At 39.8% G+C, this 20,168-nt stretch overlaps 3 protein-coding genes across 4 annotated transcripts in view; 1 reads left to right on the top strand and 2 right to left on the bottom strand.

Annotated features, from left to right (window-relative positions):
- Nucleotides 1–1,182, top strand: part of MYO1E (myosin IE) — a 74,455-nt gene extending 73,273 nt beyond the window's left edge. The window contains 1 exon segment of the mRNA XM_056499832.1: nt 102–1,182. Coding sequence (XP_056355807.1) covers nt 102–178 — 77 coding nt within the window. The 3' untranslated portion in view covers nt 179–1,182.
- Nucleotides 1,183–2,635: 1,453 nt separating this feature from the next.
- On the bottom strand, nt 2,636–7,973 carry CCNB2 (cyclin B2). Its single transcript, XM_056499852.1, has 9 exons — nt 7,620–7,973; nt 6,397–6,525; nt 6,191–6,316; nt 5,612–5,785; nt 5,384–5,542; nt 4,846–5,082; nt 3,906–4,046; nt 3,225–3,335; nt 2,636–2,904 (listed from the first exon to the last, which is right to left on the bottom strand). Exons 1-9 carry the CDS (start codon nt 7,647–7,649, stop codon nt 2,803–2,805), a joined length of 1,209 nt encoding a protein of 402 aa, XP_056355827.1. The 5' UTR covers nt 7,650–7,973; the 3' UTR covers nt 2,636–2,802.
- Nucleotides 7,974–9,947: 1,974 nt separating this feature from the next.
- The window catches only part of RNF111 (ring finger protein 111), a 37,963-nt gene continuing 27,742 nt past the window's right edge, over nt 9,948–20,168 (bottom strand). The window contains exons 9-14 of one of the 2 annotated variants that reach the window (XM_056499850.1): nt 19,803–19,928; nt 19,032–19,158; nt 13,550–13,642; nt 12,525–12,620; nt 11,546–11,649; nt 9,948–11,248 (exon numbers count right to left, since the gene is read on the bottom strand). In XM_056499850.1, coding sequence (XP_056355825.1) covers nt 11,131–11,248; nt 11,546–11,649; nt 12,525–12,620; nt 13,550–13,642; nt 19,032–19,158; nt 19,803–19,928 — 664 coding nt within the window. In that variant the 3' untranslated portion in view covers nt 9,948–11,130. Of the gene's footprint in view, nt 11,249–11,545; nt 11,674–12,524; nt 12,621–13,549; nt 13,643–19,031; nt 19,159–19,802; nt 19,929–20,168 lie in introns of both variants that reach the window. The other variant, XM_056499849.1, reaches the window with a different exon arrangement.

Consider the following 20,168-nt stretch of genomic DNA (forward strand, 5'->3'; position numbering starts at 1 on the left):
CCAGAAAGGCTCTCCCTGGGTGACGCAGCTTTGCAAGTTTGCACCAAGCACATGGAAACACTTCCAGAGTCTCACTCTTTACCTTGCTGTCCTTGTTACAGATCCTTCTGGCTGGTGGACTGGAAGACTACGAGGGAAACAGGGTCTGTTTCCCAACAATTATGTCACCAAGATTTAAGACTGTCAGAGAAAAACTGGTGTGAAGGAAGGTACCAGTGGTTGAAGATGTTTTCCCTTGCCTTCAGGACATTGTTCTTTCAAGTTCTGCCATTCTCAGCAGTATTTTCACCAGTAAATTGTGTATGAGCAGGAAGAGCTACCCACAGACTTCAGTCTGTCTCAGCACCATACAGCAATGAACTGACCAATTATTTATTATATTTAAAACCTGGTTTAAACACCTGATAAGTGAACAGTGCTCAACCCTACCATCTTCCTGAAACAGGTGATTTACAGTCTGGAACTAGGGACTTTGAAAGGGGTGTATTTAATAAGTGCCTTCAGCTGAATATCAGTAACCTTTTCAATTGTCTACTGAAGATAATGTTAAATGCACATTTCCTCTAATGCAGATCATTCTGGGGAACATGTTAATAAGTATGCTGCTACATGTCAAAAAGATTTAGGCTCGTTTGGGATATTACCATCTGAAAAACTACTGTGATGGTTTATTTAAGTAATTCTGTACAGAAATGTAATGGAACTGGTTTGTGTTTGCAGGTATGTTTAGGGACTCCAACAGGCACTGTAAGAATTTAAAACAGAAAACCACATAGTACTGTATGCTAAACAATGTTGCCTTCTTCAAGATTTATATTATAATATGGCTGGCCCATGTTGGATTTATGTTTAATACTCTACCTGTTATAGGAAGTGTCTTTATGCAGAGCTGTACATTTACAGAAATAGTTATATACTGTATATAAAAACTGGTTATGATAGAAACATGTATAAATGTATAATGCAGTAGTCCACTGTTCTTACAAAGTAGTACTGCTAGAATTTTTATGCCAGGTACTTACAGATATGCACTACTCCTTCTCCTTTTAAATAGCAAAAGCACAGTTGTTACTCCCCAAGTCTGATTGCCTCCCCCAGCAGAGTGGCTGTTGCTTGCCCTGCAGTTCTGAGATTCCTGCTTTGCCTTTTGAACCTCCATAAAATAAACCATGGGAAAATCAACTGGTTTGTTCTCTGTGAAGTTTGTTCTCACATATACAAACAGATCCCTTTGCAACAATGGCTTCAGGATTTTACTGCATTGACTTCTAAAAAGAACCCCTTTCTTCAGTCCAAACCAAATTATTTTCCCCTATGCCCAGATGAAGTGCCATGCACTTCATTCTCTCATGTTAAGAGCAGTTTAAAAGCCCTCCATATGCTATTAAAAGGTTGCATAAGCTTTAAGATACAGCTAAAACTTGAATCCCTCCCTCCTAAACCATTGCCTCAAGTCTTAGATACACAAACTCCATCTTCTACAGAAGCTTTTTCTGGGAGGCAGAAATGAGGACCTCACTCTAAGGGAGGAATAATATCCACACAAGGAATGAGGCATATTTTTCAGAAGACTGCAGCAAGTGCTAGGCTTACTTATACCAGGGGAGAGAAAAACCTCCTGCTTGAGGAAAGAAAACTCAGCAGCTTCAACATCCATTCCCCAGGGGAGCACTGAGACCTAGGACAGTTCTGTAGCATTGGGTTCTTGCCTTCTACATCAGAGCCAGCACATTCATGAAGATGAGATGCTAAGCAATCACAGAATAGCTAGGTGTGGAAGGGAGGTGCTGAGTTCAGTAGAACCTGGAGACTATCAAAAGGTCTAATTTAACATTACTTATAAAATATTCATTTAACATGGACATGCATGAGGTATTGAGGCAGAAAAGTTGCATCACTTATATGGTGGTATTCCCTGAGGATACAGACACTGACACTTAGATTAGAAACAAAGACAAAAGCAAGCAAAGTGTCCAGGAAATTACAAGAACTGCCTTTTGCTGGGTTTGACTCTATAATCCCAGGTACAGAGCTTTATTGGAGAAGCAGGGAGAGGGAAAAAGATGTGGGCAAGCAAACAAGTAATGAAAAACCTAAAGGGGTTATTTTCAGGAAGTGGAGGTTTCAAGGGCTGAGCTGCTTTCAAAAGGTCTCATGCCCACAGTTCCATACCTCTATTCCCTGCACAGTTGTCAGCATTACAGGAGAGTTCCAATTTTTCTACCTTAGCTCCCTTTTTTTAAGCACAGAGAGAAACACAAAATTTTACAAGGTTAATACCCGTTAAAGTGAGCCTCCATCTTTCCCCAAACTTGAAGATGGCTAACTACAAAAACAAAAAAAAAAAACATTCCAGTATACCTTATTGAAACAAGACACTGAAATAAAGTACATATTTAGTGTTCTTTAAGGTACAACAAAAATATGCACTGTATGCCCTCCTCTTTATGTTGAAAGTGAAAATAATAAATATAATGCAATATATAAAGCTTGGAGATTCCCTCTGGAAACAACCACTGAGAATAATCAAGCCCATTTAACTGCAAGTTGTAACAATCACCTATTTAGACAAATGTCCCACTTGGACATAGACATTTGCAGTGTAAAGTTGTACCTTAAAGAGTCACACTCAGTATTTAAAAGAATGGAGTTTTATTTTTAGATAGAAACTGTATTACAAAGCAAATTTAAAATGTCACCTTCTGTGTGATTCGTAACTGTGTGTGGGAGGCTGGAATGCTATGTACAAAAGCAGCAGACAGACTAAGTGCACACTCCATCAGGCCCTGGCTGCTCAGGGATTCACAGGAGTGATGCAGCCAGATCCTTGATGATCTCACCGTTCAGCTGAGGGATGGTGCTGATGTTCAGTAGTTTGCTGCTTGCATACTTGTTCTTGATGGCCTGCAGAGTAGAGAACAGAGACAAAAAAGTGTAATGCATTAACTGTTGAGGCTCAGGCAGATAACTTTGTGTCAATTTGCCTGCCTGCTTGCAAAACAAGCAAACAAACAAGGCTGGCAATGAACCAGTTTGCAAAGTAACAAGAACACAATTTGTCTAAAAGGTTTTGCCGTTAACATTAATGCAACAGCCTCTCAGAGGCTTGTCAAAACAGCTTATGCTTTAAGGTAACATACAGAGTATTTACCTAAGTAGCTACCCATATGCAGCAAAACTATTTTTAAAACATTAAGAATATGGATTTAAGTAGTTATACTTACAATGTATTTGGTTAACTTCTCATTTACTTTGACTACATTCTTGGCCATATGTTTCATGGTCATCACAAGACTGTCTTCTGCATAGCCAGTGTAGTACTGCTGCTTTGTACCCTGCAGCAGAATGGTAACAAACTTGAGATTTGTGAAGGGGAATTGCTGCTTGAGGCACAATCACTTCAGGCAGCAAACACCCTGATGAGCTTCATGGCTAAGCCTCAAGTGCTGGAAACTGTAGCTGTCAGTTTAAATGACAGATCCAGAGTACCCTGATGTGCCCAAGTCCGGACACATCTATTTCCAGGACCATGCTTCTAGACTGAACAGAGGATATAAAAGTAACTACCAGCTGAATTACAACTCACTACTCACAACTTAACTAAGTCTACAACTTAATTATGCTATCTACATGTGCTGCAAGAATTGTGAAAATCTCCTTTTATTTACAATGTAGCCTTCAATAACAATGCTTTCACGAGAAAAATCCTTTTGTACCCCAATATTCACACAGAGAAGGATTGTGATTTTTTACTGGTACCTTCCTTTTTCTACCTGCTACTATGCATCAGGCTGCCCAACCATCATTCCAGCACCAGCACTGTTACCAACTAAACACAATTTTTAAAGTACTTTTTTTTGGTTCAATTCCACTGAGTGAAGAACAAGTTTGACTGAGATACTCACCCATTTGCTCTGCCCCAGAACCTTCTGAGACAGGCACAGTGCAGCGGCTGCGATCTCTGAAGGCCGGTGGTGAACCATGTCATAGTCTATCAGTGTCAGCTCCATCAGGTATTTTGCTAGAGTGTGTTGCTTAGCATCAGCCTAGCAGGTGGAGAGCTTGTTAATCCACAGTTTCACTTCACTTTAGCATAATCACTCAGAATTGCTTATCATATTCAAGAACAAAACAAAAATACCAAAATATTTACTACAGTGCAGGGACCATCCTTTCTAACAGATACTCCTCTCAAAATCAAGACCACCAGCCATTTGGAAGTTACACACAAAGTCAAGTGAGGAATTTTAACAGAAAATTGCAGTATCAGGTACTGTTGTGCCCAACTAGGGAGACTAATACTCTCTCTGCAATGCAAACTAAGGGAGGGGAGGTGTAAAATGGCTTAAGGAGAACCTTATTTGAGTTACCCAGTGGTCTACTGAGGTAATTGAAGCCCACCTCAAGAGTGGACAGTCACCTGAATATAATTAATGAGGTGGAGAAAAAAAGGGTTGGGTCAAAGAGAAAGCTTATCTTTTGATTCTTAAATATTGAAGTATTTATAATCAGAAGTTACAAAGAACTGCAACACTGCTAGTGTTTTACTAGTAAGTACCCTGATCACCAAGATTCAAAAGATTAAAAGCAAGGGTTCTTAGTTTAACAGTAAAATTACTGCCACTAAGGCTGAACATGGGCGTCAGTAAATAGAAATGTGAAATACTAGTGGCTGCCACAGTGACATTGTCGTGTTACTCCACAAGGTGGAGTTTCAGAGCTGAGCATTTCTTCATCCAGCATTTAAACTAGAGGAGGTAAGAGCACGAGATAAAAACGCTAGAAGCAATCCTGATAAGCTTTACCGACACAGGAAAGTGCTAGATAATGAGGACAAGTACCCACCTCTCCAGCTTTTGATGCTCTTCTTAAGAAGTGAATTGGAAGAGGTCGCCCCAGGTCAAAGTTTAATTCTTTAAGAATAATCATTTCCATTTCTCTAATTTCATTACTGGTATAGGCATTGTCAGTAATGTAAACAAAGTCTGCTACATCAGGACAGAGTATCTCTTCATATTTTGAAGCTACAAGCAGCGCTGTTACACCCACCAGCTGAAGCTTCTTGCGAGGTATTGGATAACTCTGCAACACAGACATTTAAAATGCAGGTCCTGAAGTGTCAGCCCTAGATAATCAGATTCATATTTATCAGTTTAGAATACCAGCTTAACAGTGTTCATCCCAATAATGAGGTTTTCATTCTAGTCAAAGGTGTCTGTATAATGACAGGCTCAAAGAAGGCAGCAGCAGAGTTAAGATGCTGCACTGTAACAGCTCTTACACCGAGCAGATTTTGTAGATGGTTAGGTTTCTGAGGAAAAGTTAAATCCTGAACTCCTTTACCAACGCAGTAACCGAAGGAATGACTGGAAGGAGACCTCACCTGTAAGAAGCGATCCATGATGGCCACGCACATGTAGAGCGTCTCCTGCAGGAGGCGGAACCTCGAGTGCACCTGGACCAGCCAGTCCACCAGGATGGCGCGCATGCGCCCGTTGGTCGCCCTCCCGTCCAGGTAGTGCGGGCGCACCGCCTGCTGCAGCTGTGGAGAGCAGGGTCAGCAGCCAGGCAAACCCCAGCACAGCAGGGCAGCCCGGGGCACCCAGCCTACCTCGAGCTCCCGCAGGTACAGGTAGATGTCTTTTACGTAGTCACTGCACATCTGGGGGTTCTCCCAGTCCTCAGCATCAATGTCTTCTACGTTGTTGAGCAACACATCGGAGAAGGCTTGGCACAAATCCTCCTCTTGCATTGATACATCCATAGGGACAGGAGACATAGGAACCTAAGCAATAGATCGGATCTGTTAACACCTCTTATGGATTTACTGTTTACGTTTCAACGCTCCTTTGTTTCCATGTTTCACCAGTTCCTAATGCAATTTCTTTAGATGGAAGTTGAAACCAAACTTGGGCTCCAGTGCAAAAGTTTTCACTGACATACCACAAACACAGAGTCCCAAGATCTTCTAGTAATTGCCAGCTAAAGCAGAAACTTCATCCAGTACTTTAACAGCTTATTCTGCCACTTGAACATCAGCCTTTAAGTACAACATGCATTAAACCAAAACCTCAGTGCACAGACTTGGCTTTTTTGGGGAATGAGATACAGCCACAGAATAAACAATTGTGAAGGTAGAGCTAAAGTTGCAAATCAAATTAAAAACCAGAACAGTATCATCACTTCCTACCTTTGGAACATCAGTTTCTTTGTTTGCTTGGTTTACAATAGCTGGAGCTTTAGGCTGTACAATTCCATTTGTCGTCTTGCTAGGTCCTCTCACAGGCTTTATGGATGCTTTGGGGCATTCTGTTTTCTGTAGTAAAAACAATCATAATTAGTACAGAGGAGCAATCTACCCTCTCCCTATACAGAGATTTCAAATCTTCCTTTTACCTTAGATATATGCGTTCCTCTCGTTGCAACTTTATTTCCTATTTCTTCTAAAGCAGCTCTTTTGCCAGTCACGTGAGTTTTCGCTCTACTTCTAAGGTCAGGCACAGCATTCTCCATCCCTCTAGTGATCTAAAATGATAAAATTGCAAAAGTTTGAGAGTCAGAGACCAACAGTTTTCCAATGCCTGACTGCATTATAGACTTGCCACCACTATACCTGTGTACCTCTGTGCCTACTATACATCACTCAACCAGCTTTTACTTCCTAGCCAGTCACGTACATTCAGAGGAAGAAGTCTCCTCTCTAGGTTCAGAGCACTGTACTTCTGAACGGTGTCATAAAATTAGGCAATATCTCATACTTTTAAATATTTTAAGGTCGGAGTGCTCACCTGCTATTTAGCTCTGTTTACACTTTGTAACTCTAGCAGGCCACCCGGAGGATGCGTAAAGCGTGTTCCGTGTTACATATATCTCATACAAACTAAAAAGCTATGCTACACACGCAAAAATTAATATTCTTAATAATGCATAGCAATGAAACCACCAGGCTTCACATTTTGCGTGCAGTTCAGGTTAAAGCATTAGTCAATCACCACAAATGAGAGGCTCCTGTAGTCCCTTCCTACACCTCCCCCCTAAGGTAGCTTTAGTTTTCCCACTCCCGCATCCATTCCCCCCTGTTCCGCGGGGGAGGCGCGGGCGGCCAAGGCCAGGCCGGGGCGGGAGCAGCGCCCGCGCTGCCCATAGCGGGGCCACAGCTCGGCCCGGCCACCGCAGCTCGGCCCGGCCGCCGCCCTACCCGCCGAGGGACCGGGGGCCCGGGCCGGTCTAAGAGCCGAGAGCCGCCCCCCCTCAGTCCAACCGGGCCGGTCTGAGAGCCGGGAGCCGCCCCGCCTCAGTCCAACCGGGCCGGTCTAAGAGCCGAGAGCCGCCCCCCCTCAGTCCAACCGGGCCGGTCTGAGAGCCGAGAGCCGCTCCCCCTCAGTCCCACCGGGCCGGTCTAAGAGCCGAGAGCCGTCCCCCCTCAGTCCCACCGGGCCGGTGTGAGAGCCGAGAGCCGCCCCCCCTCAGCCCCACCCGGCCGGCCCGCGGCCCCCACGCCGCCTGAGGGCAAAGAGCGCCGGGGCCCCTTGGCCGCCGCGGCCCCTCTCTCGCCCCCAGCCCGCCCGGCTGCTCCCCTATCGCCCCCCGGGCCGCCCCCCGCCCGTGACGGTACTCACAGGGGCACGGCGCGTCACCGGCAGCGCCATGAGCACGGACACGAGGGGAGCCGCTGCCGCCGCTCCGCACAGAACCAATCCGGTCTCCAGCCAAACCGGTGGCCGCTCCTTCACGCTACCGCCGCTCCCTTTAAAGCCTGTCCTGCTCTACTATTGGACAACTTTGTACGATGCACGCGTCCGATTGGTCCGTCCGCACAGGCCCCGCCCCAGCAGGAAACGGCTGCAGCCGCTTCCGGGGCGGCGGGCGGTGCGGGGGGCGCGGCGCCTCCCCCAGGGCGGGGCCGAGCCCGAGCCGCGCAGCGGGAGAGTTTAACCCCAACACCCACCGGCAGCGCCTCCCGCCGGGGGTTACGGGCTCTCCCAGCTGCGGGGAGGCAGCCGGAGGTTTAATAACGAGTCCGAGATGCAGGAACTCCAACGTTACCGTAGTTGCCTAAATGACAGAAAAGTTTACCTACAATTCTTCTCCAGTCTCTTACAATAAGAACTGAATTCCAAGTTTCCAAATAATTCTATTTAACAGGCTAATTAACTTCAGCTAAATCTTGATCCTTCACTAAGAGCTTTTTCTTAGGCAGTACCTGCAGTAATTAATACATGTAAATGGAAATGTTTATGGATCAAGACTTCAAGAGCAAAACAAGGGAAGGGGAAAAAATTGCAAAAGAAACAGATTGAATGATACCAGTCTAACATTTTATTTATTGCATACAAAAGGATTTCTTTTGACAATGGAATTTTATATGAAAAGTAATTTGATGCATATTGTTGAGACTTATCTTCAAAGATGCTGCAGAAAACTTAAGGCAATGCATCTAAGCATATAAAGCACAGTAAGTGGTGGAAGCTTTCAAAATGAAAAGCCTATTCCTTCTCCTTCCCTTAAACTATGGTTATGTCACAACCTTCTGGAACAGAAGTAAGCTGCAGCTTTTTAGCCCCTGCAATAGCATTAAGATCAGAACACTGTGATTCCTGACAAATACTTAAGTGTTCAGCATCACATTACAATGTTGTGCATACATTTAAAAGCAAGACAGTTATCAGTAGCTATTAAATAACAAATTAATTAATGGATCACTAAAATACCTCTAGTACCAGGCACTCAAATTAGACCCACAAAATATTTCCTTAAAAATAAAAAATCCCCCAAACCTGTGCTTCTCTGTCCTGTAAGGAAGCCAAAATAGAATCTATCATGTACCCAGGGTCTCAGTTACTTCAGAGCCCTGTGGTTTTTTGTCCCATATCTCTCAAGTACCTTCTTGGAAACTTTTAGAAATTAGCATCATTGATCTTCAAACATCAGTGGTCAATTAACTTCAACAGTCACTGGAAAACACAAAATGTGTGTTCAGTCCTTCCAGTTACTTTTACTCATTCTTGGCAATGAATAAATTCATGCAGCTTCGACTTTGCAGTCACTTTCAGTTTCCTACAGCCAGAATGTTTAAGAAGCTTAAGCATAAACCCAGATCAGGCTTTGAAGCAGTCCAATCCTGTTGCCTCTCTCCCATATCCCCTATCACACAAGCGCAAAGTAGTTTTAAGTTCAGTTTTAGCAATGCAATTAAGCTTGAAAAGGTCCATTTATCACACATGCTGGAATAAAATTTCTCTCTGTTTAAAGCCTCAGTGCCAGAGGTGTGAAGCTTGTTGCAACAGACACTGTACTCGCAAATGCTTACTAACAGGTTAAAAAAAAAAAAAAAAAAAATGAAGCAGCTTTAACCATACAGAAACAGGCATTAAATTAGATAAGGTAATATTTATAAATGGATTTTTTAGTGTAAACATAAGAGTTTTTCTTCTAGGTTTACAATAAACCATTTTACACATAATCTGATCATGAAAGACAAAGACAAGAGAAACTGAAGGTATTTATTATTCAATCCACTTACAAAGCAGGTGGCTTAATGCAAGCTAATTGACATGTTCGTATATGATCCCCAAGGAACATCTTTTCTAAAGTGACAGTAATACTGTCTCAATGTTTTTGCACATTTGCATTTTGCAATGTTGAGCACATTTATATAAACTATAATCTATTAGACATGAAAGAATGTTGATGAGCAACTTGAATGCTGATATGGATGAAAACCTCCTTCAAAGGCAAAATGTTAGTACATTATAACTTAGTTCTATATACTACATTATGCAGCAAATCTTAACTATAGAAAATATTTCAGTGATGGACTGTTGGTAATTTAAATAGGCAATCTATGACCAAGGCAAAAACTAGGGAACCACATAATTTGTGTTTCAGTTTCTACAGGAATTTACAGGCTTTCAACTTACTAATGAAAAATAAAAACACGAGACAAGTGGATTTAGCTAACTTTATTAACTTCAAATCTAATAAAAATCCCAAGACAAGCCTGGAATCCTTAGAAATTCTATGAATTCATGTATATAAACCCAAACAAAAACCCTGCAGCTTTAAGTCCTTATTGAATGGTTTTGTATTAAAAAAAAAAAAAAAAAAAAAAACACAAACCAACAAAGCCCAAACAAATAAACAAAAAACCACAGCCAAAAAAAAAAAAAACAAACCCAAAAAAACCAACCCTCAATGTGCGCAGATACTTCAACTTAAGTTAGCAGAAGACCAAACAGATTCTAAGCTCTTTTTCCATGTCCCTAATTATTCTTTCAACCTGCAAGTATCTACAATCCAGCTAACTGAAATCAACATTTAGTGTTCACTAAGAGCTGTTTCACAGCAGCTTATATTTAAGTTAGGGATTCAAATTTCTAGACATAGAAGAAAATGATAAATACAATCTGAACAGCAGTCTAAATGTTTAATATTGACATTCAAATATATCTGCATTGTGCTGAAATTTTAAAAACAAACACAAAAATCTGATCAGACAAAAACTCTGGTGATGAGTATGCTATATGTATCAGTCAAACTGAATATAATTAATATTCTGTTCCCAGTATTAAGGATGTTATTTGAATCAGAACTGATCTTGTAAATATACAGCAGCCATTTTTTCCTAATTAAGGAATGTCTCAATACATAATATTATCCTTTTCTAGATGATCTTTATACATTTAAACTAAAATATATATGATCGATTAAATTAAGGAATTCAAGGTTAGTAATGAGTGAAATCATACTTTCAAAGCTTGATACTACGTAAAACAAACCAAAAAAGAGACCACACAACTCTATTTACTAAAGCAGCTAATCTTGCCTGCAAGTTTGGGGTCACAAAGCCCATTATATGTGCAAACAAATGCAATACAAGGAACCATGCAAAAATACAGTAATGAATTTAAAAGAAAAAAATGTAAAACAAAAAATTTATAAATACACTGAAACTCAACTGTCTTCTACATAAACTGTAGGTCTAGCATTAGTTGTACCATATAGCAGAGCCAGCACTCTGGGTTCAATGCTTCCAAATCTGCGCAGGTAAGTCATGCCATCTTTGGTTGACTGAAGTACCAGGAGGGATCAGAGGGAGGAGAGGGAGGACAAGAGTTCTGGAAAGCAGTGTCAACTTTCACTAGGCAGCTGAGCCTCAATGTCCACTCTGCAAATGGGGCACTTCTTGTTAGTAATCAACCACTGATCTACACATACTTGGTGGAAAAGGTGCATACATGGAAGGCGCCTGTCATCAGAACACAAAAACATTAGTGTTAATAAAGCACTTCCATATCAACAAACCCATTGGAAAAAACACAGCGTGGGCTTTCTACTGAGGTCTGTTCAGCAATACAGACTGAACAAGGTGTATTTTCAAATACAATTTGTTTTATTGTATCAGTTTAATGGCAGTACTTAACTGTTAACCTAAGCGGTACACCAGATTCAAGTATGGTGTCTGAGACAGAACATTAACATTATATTCTGATATTCAGTGTTATTTATATATTTATGTTATATGTTATTTATATTATTTATATACCTGACATCTTCACCTTCCTCCAATATAGACAAACAGATGGTGCACTTTTCCTCTGTGTCTTCTTCTGTTCCTTCCTCCCCATCTTGTTTGCAGTGCAGTTTCCTCTGTGAGAACCAATCAGTTGTTACCTTATTAGTAGAGATGACATTATTGACAAACTGAGTAAAATCTGTTTTTGATACATATTCAAAACATATTTCTTTGAAAACATTTTGTAATACTTATTAAAATGTATTTGAACCAAAATGAATCAAAAACAAGCACGAGGAGCAAAACCCAGGACATTCCAGATTTAACTATTGTTGCAGACAAAGAAGTCTACTGGACTTTTAATTTCATAGTGCTGCAACCAGCCCTTCAACTTATTGTCTATATCTTTATATATCTTAATTTCATTCATGTAGAGGCAAACGAAAATTCATGCAATCTAGTGTCCTGTCACTGTTTATCAGGTATGAAAGAACAGTGTCATGTGCTTAGGATTGTATCTTATAACAGACTGAACTCCAATCAAGAGACAACCTCAGCTGTCAAAACTGCGCACCCCAGCTCAAAACCTCCTGGTGTTCCAGTCTTCCCCATGTGTTCAAAGTAAAGTAAACTGATACATTCCAAACAGGTAAGCACTGTGAACTGTTTACTGCAAACAAAGCTTTCTTTTGTGAGCTATCGCTGAAGTCTGTTGTTTGCTATTACCAACAGCAGCTATTTCATTACTCACAAGGCTACTCAAGAGCTACTGGACAACTTAATCCAACCAAACCACTTCTGTTTATCACATCACAGTAGCTCTTTATCTAAGGAACTAATTTTAAATTTTCCTTGTGAAACAAGTGGCATTGTAAGCTTTGTTTACAATCCTTGAAATTTCAAGATACAGAAAACATGTCCTCTTTGAAGCTGGCAATTCTGCAGATTTAAGCTAACATTATTACAAGTTCAAAGAAATATTACAGGCCACAATTTGAGAAATCCTCACCTTTTTGTATTTATGTGGATATGTGCATCTTTCTATAGTTCCCTGTGTTGCTCCACGATTAACATTGCCTAGTCGTTCCTCCAAATGAATCAGCTCCTAAAAATCATGAAGGAATAAACAGTGTAAAAACTATTATTTCAACTACATTGAGGAAGTAACAATTTTATTCTAACCCATCTTCATTTTTAGAATGACAAACTCTTATTTCCCCAATAAATTAAATATAGGCAAAGCCAAAAAGTATGTTGTGTGGGAAAAGTGATGAGCTTCTGTCAAAAAACCCACACAACATAGTCTGGTATTTTAAGTTGTAGGGAAATACTATTTTACTACCAAAAAATGAGAGTGTTTGTCAGCTAAGAATGGCCATCAGTATGCTCACACATACTTCTGTGTCTAATGAGGAAAAGGCAATTAAAATATGCGATGCAAATATTTGCTTTCTAACAGTCATTAAGGCTTTGAAGAAAAAAAAAAAAAAAAGTTGCTTAAGTTGAAATACAACAGTTGATTTATTTTTCTCCAGCAATGAGTTTATTAGAACCATGAGATGTCACTGAAGAGATTTTCAGTGGACTAGGTCATTAACTCTCTGCATCTGATACCTTTTATGATCTGTTTTTTTCCTTCCCTCCATTTCAATTCTGGCACTATACAACAGGACAGCACTGTTAGTGTGGCCAAGTTTCAGCCTCACTTGGAGGATCCTGGCACAGTTACTCAGAGACACCACTGCCTTCTCCCAGAATGTCAGGGGACTACTCAGTTCTTCTGATGGCTGGTGGGCAGAGCAAGATGTACAGTCAGGTAATTGCCACCTAACCTGCAGGGTCCAGGGCACCTTCTCCTGACCAACTGTTCAATATGCTTGTCCCACTTCATAATGGTGACAGCATTCTGTAAGTAAAGGGTATTCTCTAAATGATCCTTTCCTATCTATATATAGAACTAGCTCTGTCATACACCCTCCCCATATTCCCTCATGACACATTTTGACATATATCTAGTTTTATTCTATTACAAACCTCAAAATTGCCCCTGAAAGGGCCTCTGAATGATGTTCCATCCAATCCCGATGAAATGTAACGGATGTGAGGGTAGCCCGCCATGTCTGGTACCTATTCAAACAGCAGATGTTAAGTTAAACCTATTCAGAACAGTTTCAGTATTTTACTGTTCACTTTGAAAAATTTAAGTTCCTTTTGCTTTCATTGAATCACTTTTTACACTCCTTAGCCTGAGCATACAATTCCAACTGACAGCACAACATTAACACCACTCTAACACATCTAAACATAACCAGAAGCAAAACCGAAGTGAGCCTAGATCCTCTCCTATAATCTCTCCACATCTGCATTATAATTCCCAAGTCTCGAAATCTCAACCTACATTATATAAACCACCATAATATCTACCTATCTTTGGAAACAGAACACCTAGCAGAACAAATAAAGTTATGAAAAGTATTCTTAAATATAAGCTTTTGGTACCACAGAAAAAACAAGGCTCAAAAACTCACTGGAAAAAGCAGCCAATACTCTTACATGACACAAAAGAACCAAATGTCTTTAAATTTAGAGGACAATAAAAATTAACACTCAAAACTCGCATCTAAAGTCACACTCAAACATCCACTAAACCTCCTTGCACAGTAAGAGATATAAGCAGTGAACAAAAGACCAATGTTCAGTGCTATATCCCACAGCCTCTTCAAGCACCAGCACTTTTCACAGACAAAAGCTGAAGGATAGTTAATATAGCAGGGACCACCTCCACAGCAGGGCTGCTGCATTCCTTTTTACCCCAGCAAGATGAGTGAAATAATGGTAGTAACACTTTTGTCAGAAACATCCCTATGGCATTTAATGAACAGGTAAAAAAAATCCCAAAATAATTAACAGATTTGGTTTACTTAATCCCACAGCACACTGATAGGAAGACTGTCAGCAGTAATTCACTTGGAAATACTCAAGTACCATCTTCCTCTCTGTGCTATCAGTTGATAATGTCTCTACTGCTGTATATGACAGCTCAACATTCATCTCATGAGGCTGTCCACAAATCAGATACCCCAGAGACTATTCATGAAGTCACATATTCACATGTTGCTCCTCTTCTTTCCATTAGACACTTCCAAGTTTAACATACATAAGGTGTAAAACTCAATGAATGCATTGTGGAAAATCACAGACCTAGACAAATCCACCCACATCAAATAAGGGATCATTAAGCTGCCTTTCTACAGTTGTCAAATCCAGTCTTGTCACTAAAAGCTGACAGGGATAGACAAGATTCCTCTGCCCTAAATATTTTTTTCCAGAAAAGAAAGGCAGAATCTGATTGTTTTAAAGCAGTTTATGTGGTGCTTGTTAAATGACAATGTAGTGCAAACATCTGTCACAAATATAGCCACAATACTGGTCTTAAATTGCAATAAACCATAGTAATAGAAACTGAAGATGCGTATTCATGTGCAAATCAAAACACTTCATGTAAGTAATATCTGTTGGTATCAGAGGTCTTACTGATTGACAATATAAACTGTGGCTGTAACTAAGGAATTTTGGGGGAGCAGATTAAAAATATGCTGATTTGTAGGAAATTTGTAGGAAATCTCTCAGATAGCCACTGATTTATGATTTATTCTGCATTTTAGCATGTAATTCTACTACAGATTCCAACTACAGAAAATGCATTTAAAGAATTAGGTCATTCACTCACACTATGTATATGCCAGATTTTCACAGGCATAGACCTGTTTGGCATAATTTGGGAATTGCCTATTATAACACTGGAAATCAATGGCCACCACTCAGAGGAAGGGAACTCCTGACAAAAACTAACCTAAGTCTCAGAAGTGACATACAATGCCTGCTTCTTATTGACCACAATTTCAAATCAGTCTTCTGGAAAACAATGAACCTGATAGTGCAGATACTGCATCATTACAAGAGGTTCAAAGTCACAGATGTATTGCTGTAATTCCATAATTACAGTTCCAATTGCCTCAGCAGTCACATGCATGCAGTGACATGCACCTGGATAGGTCTTCTATTTGGAACAAATTCTGTTACTGGAGAACCTATTAAAATTATTTTTAACAGTACAAAACCAAAAATTTTTTAGAGTACCTACCACAACAAACTACTGAACTCAATACAATAGAAATGTTGTGTGGGACAATATATTTTCATACTAATAAATGGGCCTTCATATTATCTTGATGGGAATGGCATAACACCTCTGCAAAATTACTTGAACACACATTATGTACAGGCTGTTTTATAAAATACCCTAAGAACCCAGCTCACATTTCTGGTCAGGTGAAATGCTACTCTGAAATGCTACTCTTAGAATAAAAAAAAAAAAATAAAACAGCTCCTTTATACTGGCAGAATAAGCAGTCTTCTAACACAAGATTTAAGTACATTTGTGACTACAAGATGGAGAAAAGATTTGCAAGAGAGAACTATCAATAGTATCCAGCTAAGAATGGTCTTATTTAAAATCCCTTTGACAGTTACCGCCAAGCTTCAAATGCAAAAAGATTTCAGCTGTCTTGGAGAGCTTCACACATAAGTGGAAGTTAGTTCTCACTAAGCTTTCATACAGAATGGAAGAAAAAAAGGAAAAGGTTAAAGCTAATGAAGAATGTAAGCAGTTAAAAGTAATGCCAGTCTGAACTAAATGTATATATTCTTTTGGATATGGTCAAATTAAAATACATACTTTAAAGCAGTATCTTCTGAACCTGCCTTTTCCAGCACAAGACTTCCAAGAACTGTAGAAGTATTATTTGTTTCTTGTTTTGCACTTTCTATTGATACATTCCACAGAAATCTCCAGCAACGGAAATAATTCAAGGCTAAGTCTGAACCATTTACAATACAAACATTCTCAACAGTCTGAGACACCTAACCTGCAGGGAAGGCTTTTTTCCTTGCTGAATACCCTCTGTTTTTGCAAGACCTTTCTGTTTTTCAGCTGCCAGTCAGTGGAGAGATTCCTGCCCTGTATGGTACTACTTATCTTGTCCACTCCAGCCTCCATGGTGCACATTAAGTATGATTTCATATGTATTAGAACAACTCCCCAGTGTAAGCCTTTTCAGGTAACCAACTGCTCAGCTACTATCAAGACACAAAAAGAAGTAAAGCTCATCATTTAACAGCTTAAGCCAAATATAAACAGGGAAAAGCTGTAGTTTTCATAGAAAATCACTGGGTGAAGGAACCCAATGAAGTACCATCTGCTGCACAGATAAAACCCAGTGGTACCTGTGTCTTAGGGGAACATAAAATGAGTGCTCTTCAATAGCTTTTATTCTACAAAAAGCCAAAGAACAGTAATTAATGTTTATATTAAGAAAAAAGCTAGAAGCTTCTTATTCAAAATGCAGTTCTACTTGATGCAGCTAATCAAGGCTATTTCAGACTTGAAGTTCATCTTGAACTACTCTTACTACATCAAGTTACAGCCTTAAATGTTGAGGTCTCAAAGTAATTATATTAACTCAAAAAGGGAAGCAGCCTGCCCCTTGGATACATAGATATGAAGGAAGCTCTTCCTAACTCCTTTTAATCTAGGACTCATCCCAAAACAACACACAGGTAGAAGTATCTTCAACCAAACTAGTAGAAAAGGAGATTTTGCTTCCCCAACCGTCTATTTGGACTGTCAAAGCTGCTGAATGTTGATTATCTTCCCCCATCTTGATAATTTTGTCTCTGTGAGGACTAAAACTGCAGTCTGCATTCCAGCACTCAGTAGATGAAGATTTGGTTATCTGCATCTAATTAAAGTCAGAAACTGATACGGAGTACTAACGTCATTAAAGCCCAAATAATCCATTATGTCCTTTACAGTCTGGTGGTAGTTTGAAGGGGTTTCAGTACTCCACATAAAAAAGGCACACTGCCAATTGTGCTGCAAGCCATTTCACAAAGTGGATTCAATACTAATGAAATTTTTAGTTGAGTGGCTGCATGAGTTACTTTAAAAGACAACCCCTTCTCAAAAAAAGAGAATAGTTTATGATATCTATATCAAAAAACACAACTCATGAAATCTCTATTTAGTACCGCTGTACTTGAAGAAGAAAACACTCCTTAGAACACTAACGACTTTGTAGAGGGACTGCAATCACAGTTCAGCCTCTCCTCCTCCACCCCTAATCTTAAAGTTACAAAGAAAAAAAACAAGTGGCAGGTGCAAATCGTCTGTTGCCTAAAACAGCACTTTTGTTTAAAATCCAGTCCAGTTTGTTAGATGAAAAACTTCACTACTTGCTCTCTATTCAAAGAGTTTTGCTGACAGATCCACTGTACTCTCACACACACAAACAAAACCTGTGACTTTCTTTACTGCCATAGAAGGGTAGAGCCATCAAAAGGCATTTGTAATGCTTTGAACTCACTGTATATATAGCTTCTAGCAGAGCTCTAACCTGCCTTCATGTTCTTCTAGTGTGTGAATACACTTTAAATTAGTCAAAGTCTCTCCACAACTTCAAAGCCACAGCATTCGATCTGATCCCAGCAAGGTTCAAACCAGATCCCAAACACTCAAAGTGCAGCTTAGAGCAGATTGTTCATGATGAAACATGCTGTCAGCGCAGTCGGTACAAGGCCTCAAAACAAACTTCTTTCATTCAGCCACTCATTAATTACTATTGAAAGAATCAAATATCCCTACATAAATACTTGCACAAATTTCTGTAGACTTAAAAACCCTTATTTCATCTGCTGCTTTTACCAATTACAAATTGCAGTTACGAAGCAGAAGGGCATAAATCCCTAAAATATTTTATCACACACTCAGGAAATACTTCTGAACATTCTCTATCACAGCTTTCTTCTCCTCTACTGCTAAAAATATGAAGAAGAGCGAGGTCCCAACTATTTGCTTACCATAACATTTTAGCTGTAGGAATATCCCAATTAAAGTTGGGATTACTTCAGATTAAAAAAATTAAGTGTAACAGGGGGACTACCTTACCATCACACTCCCTGCAGATTATAAAGTATAGAATTTTGTAGCACGAAGTGTTATCACACAAAATTAGGTTGATGAATAATAAGTATTATTTGAAAACAATCAAATATCTAGATGGAATTCTAGTTGTGTGCATACACACCTTAAAAAGAAAGAATCCATACTAATTTTCATGCATTGGGTGGAAAGTTGGCACCTTTAACAACACAAAACTGAATAATCTGAGCTTTAAAAATCAGATGCAGAGGGTCAATGCATTGCAATGCAAGTGACAATTCAATTCAAGTATGTTTCATTTTACAAGAGCTGAAGTTAGAAATGTAGATGTTCCTATACTGTCTTCTCTTACTACACAATGGGCCTGCTCAAGCTCCCTTGCTGGGAGTAACACATAAACAGACGTAGTAAAATATTTTCAGTTAAGCACTTTGCAGCAATGTATACATACCCACTTTCCCGACAAACAAGACCAAAATGACAATCATCATAATTTTCCATAAGCTATCTCCTTACCATTAGAGGAAGAGCCCCTATTTGCAAGTGATGCAGTCGAGGAGGTGCATGGTAGTGGGCCAAGTGAGGATGCAAGGGCCCTGGAGGGTAAGTGGCTGCAGTCACACCAGCTTCAATTCCTAGTTCCCTGTCACATGAATGAAAGTGACATTACAGTAAAGGAATAGCTTGCCTCCTAGGTACAATCCCACTGCTTTGGAGACTCTACAACACAGTACAGCTCCAACAACAGTTCCACGTAGAAGTTTTTTTAACCATATTTAAACTTTGCTAAACAATCTTGCTATCATAACAAAGTTATGTTTAAAACAGCTGCTAAGATTTAGTATGAAAGAAAAAAAATAAAATCGAGACAACTCCACATTTAATGTGCCCAGTAATATTATCCATGTGGAGTTCTCTGCAGCACATGCTCTGGGAACAGCAGTTGTCATGCACGCACTTCTTCACTAATGGACAAAAGTATTTTCTAATAATAAATATATTGGGGAACTGAAGCAAATGCTTCATTAGTGGGCCTGATGCAATTGCAAATAAGTTCAAACAAAGAAGGGCGAGAATATACTAGTCTATACTACAAGACCTTAAAAATACTAGAAATACATTTAAGATACTGAGTACTCAAAGCAATACTTCAAAGCCGTATCAACAAATTTTAAACTACAGGTACATGCAGCAGCTTTTAAAACCACAGCCAGCATTATCTGTACTGTGATCAGTATGGCCTCTTGTCCAGAATCCCCAGAGCTCAAACAGTGTGTGATTACTCACCAGGCAGATCTCTCTGGAGCTTGTCGAGGATGGGAAGACATAGTCTGAGGCACATGGATGTGATGCCCATGACCATAATTAGGATGCATTCGGTGAGGATGTGGAGGAGGCCGCTCATGAGCACGACTAAACAACAAAGAACAGCCACAATTAATTTCACACACTTTTTAGTATGCAGGAACCAACACCCATAAAACATTACAGACCAAGCTACTACAGTGCCTTTAAAACAAGAAGCTCACCATGCAGTATTTTAATTTCTACTTTAGATATAAGTTACAAACTGATTTTAACACAGGTTTCATATTCAAAACCAAAGGCAGCTTCAGCTACAGTGACCTGCCCTTCACCTTCACTACAGAGACT

This window comes from Oenanthe melanoleuca, chromosome 10, assembly GCF_029582105.1.
Source record: "Oenanthe melanoleuca isolate GR-GAL-2019-014 chromosome 10, OMel1.0, whole genome shotgun sequence".
Lineage (NCBI taxonomy): Eukaryota > Metazoa > Chordata > Aves > Passeriformes > Muscicapidae > Oenanthe > Oenanthe melanoleuca.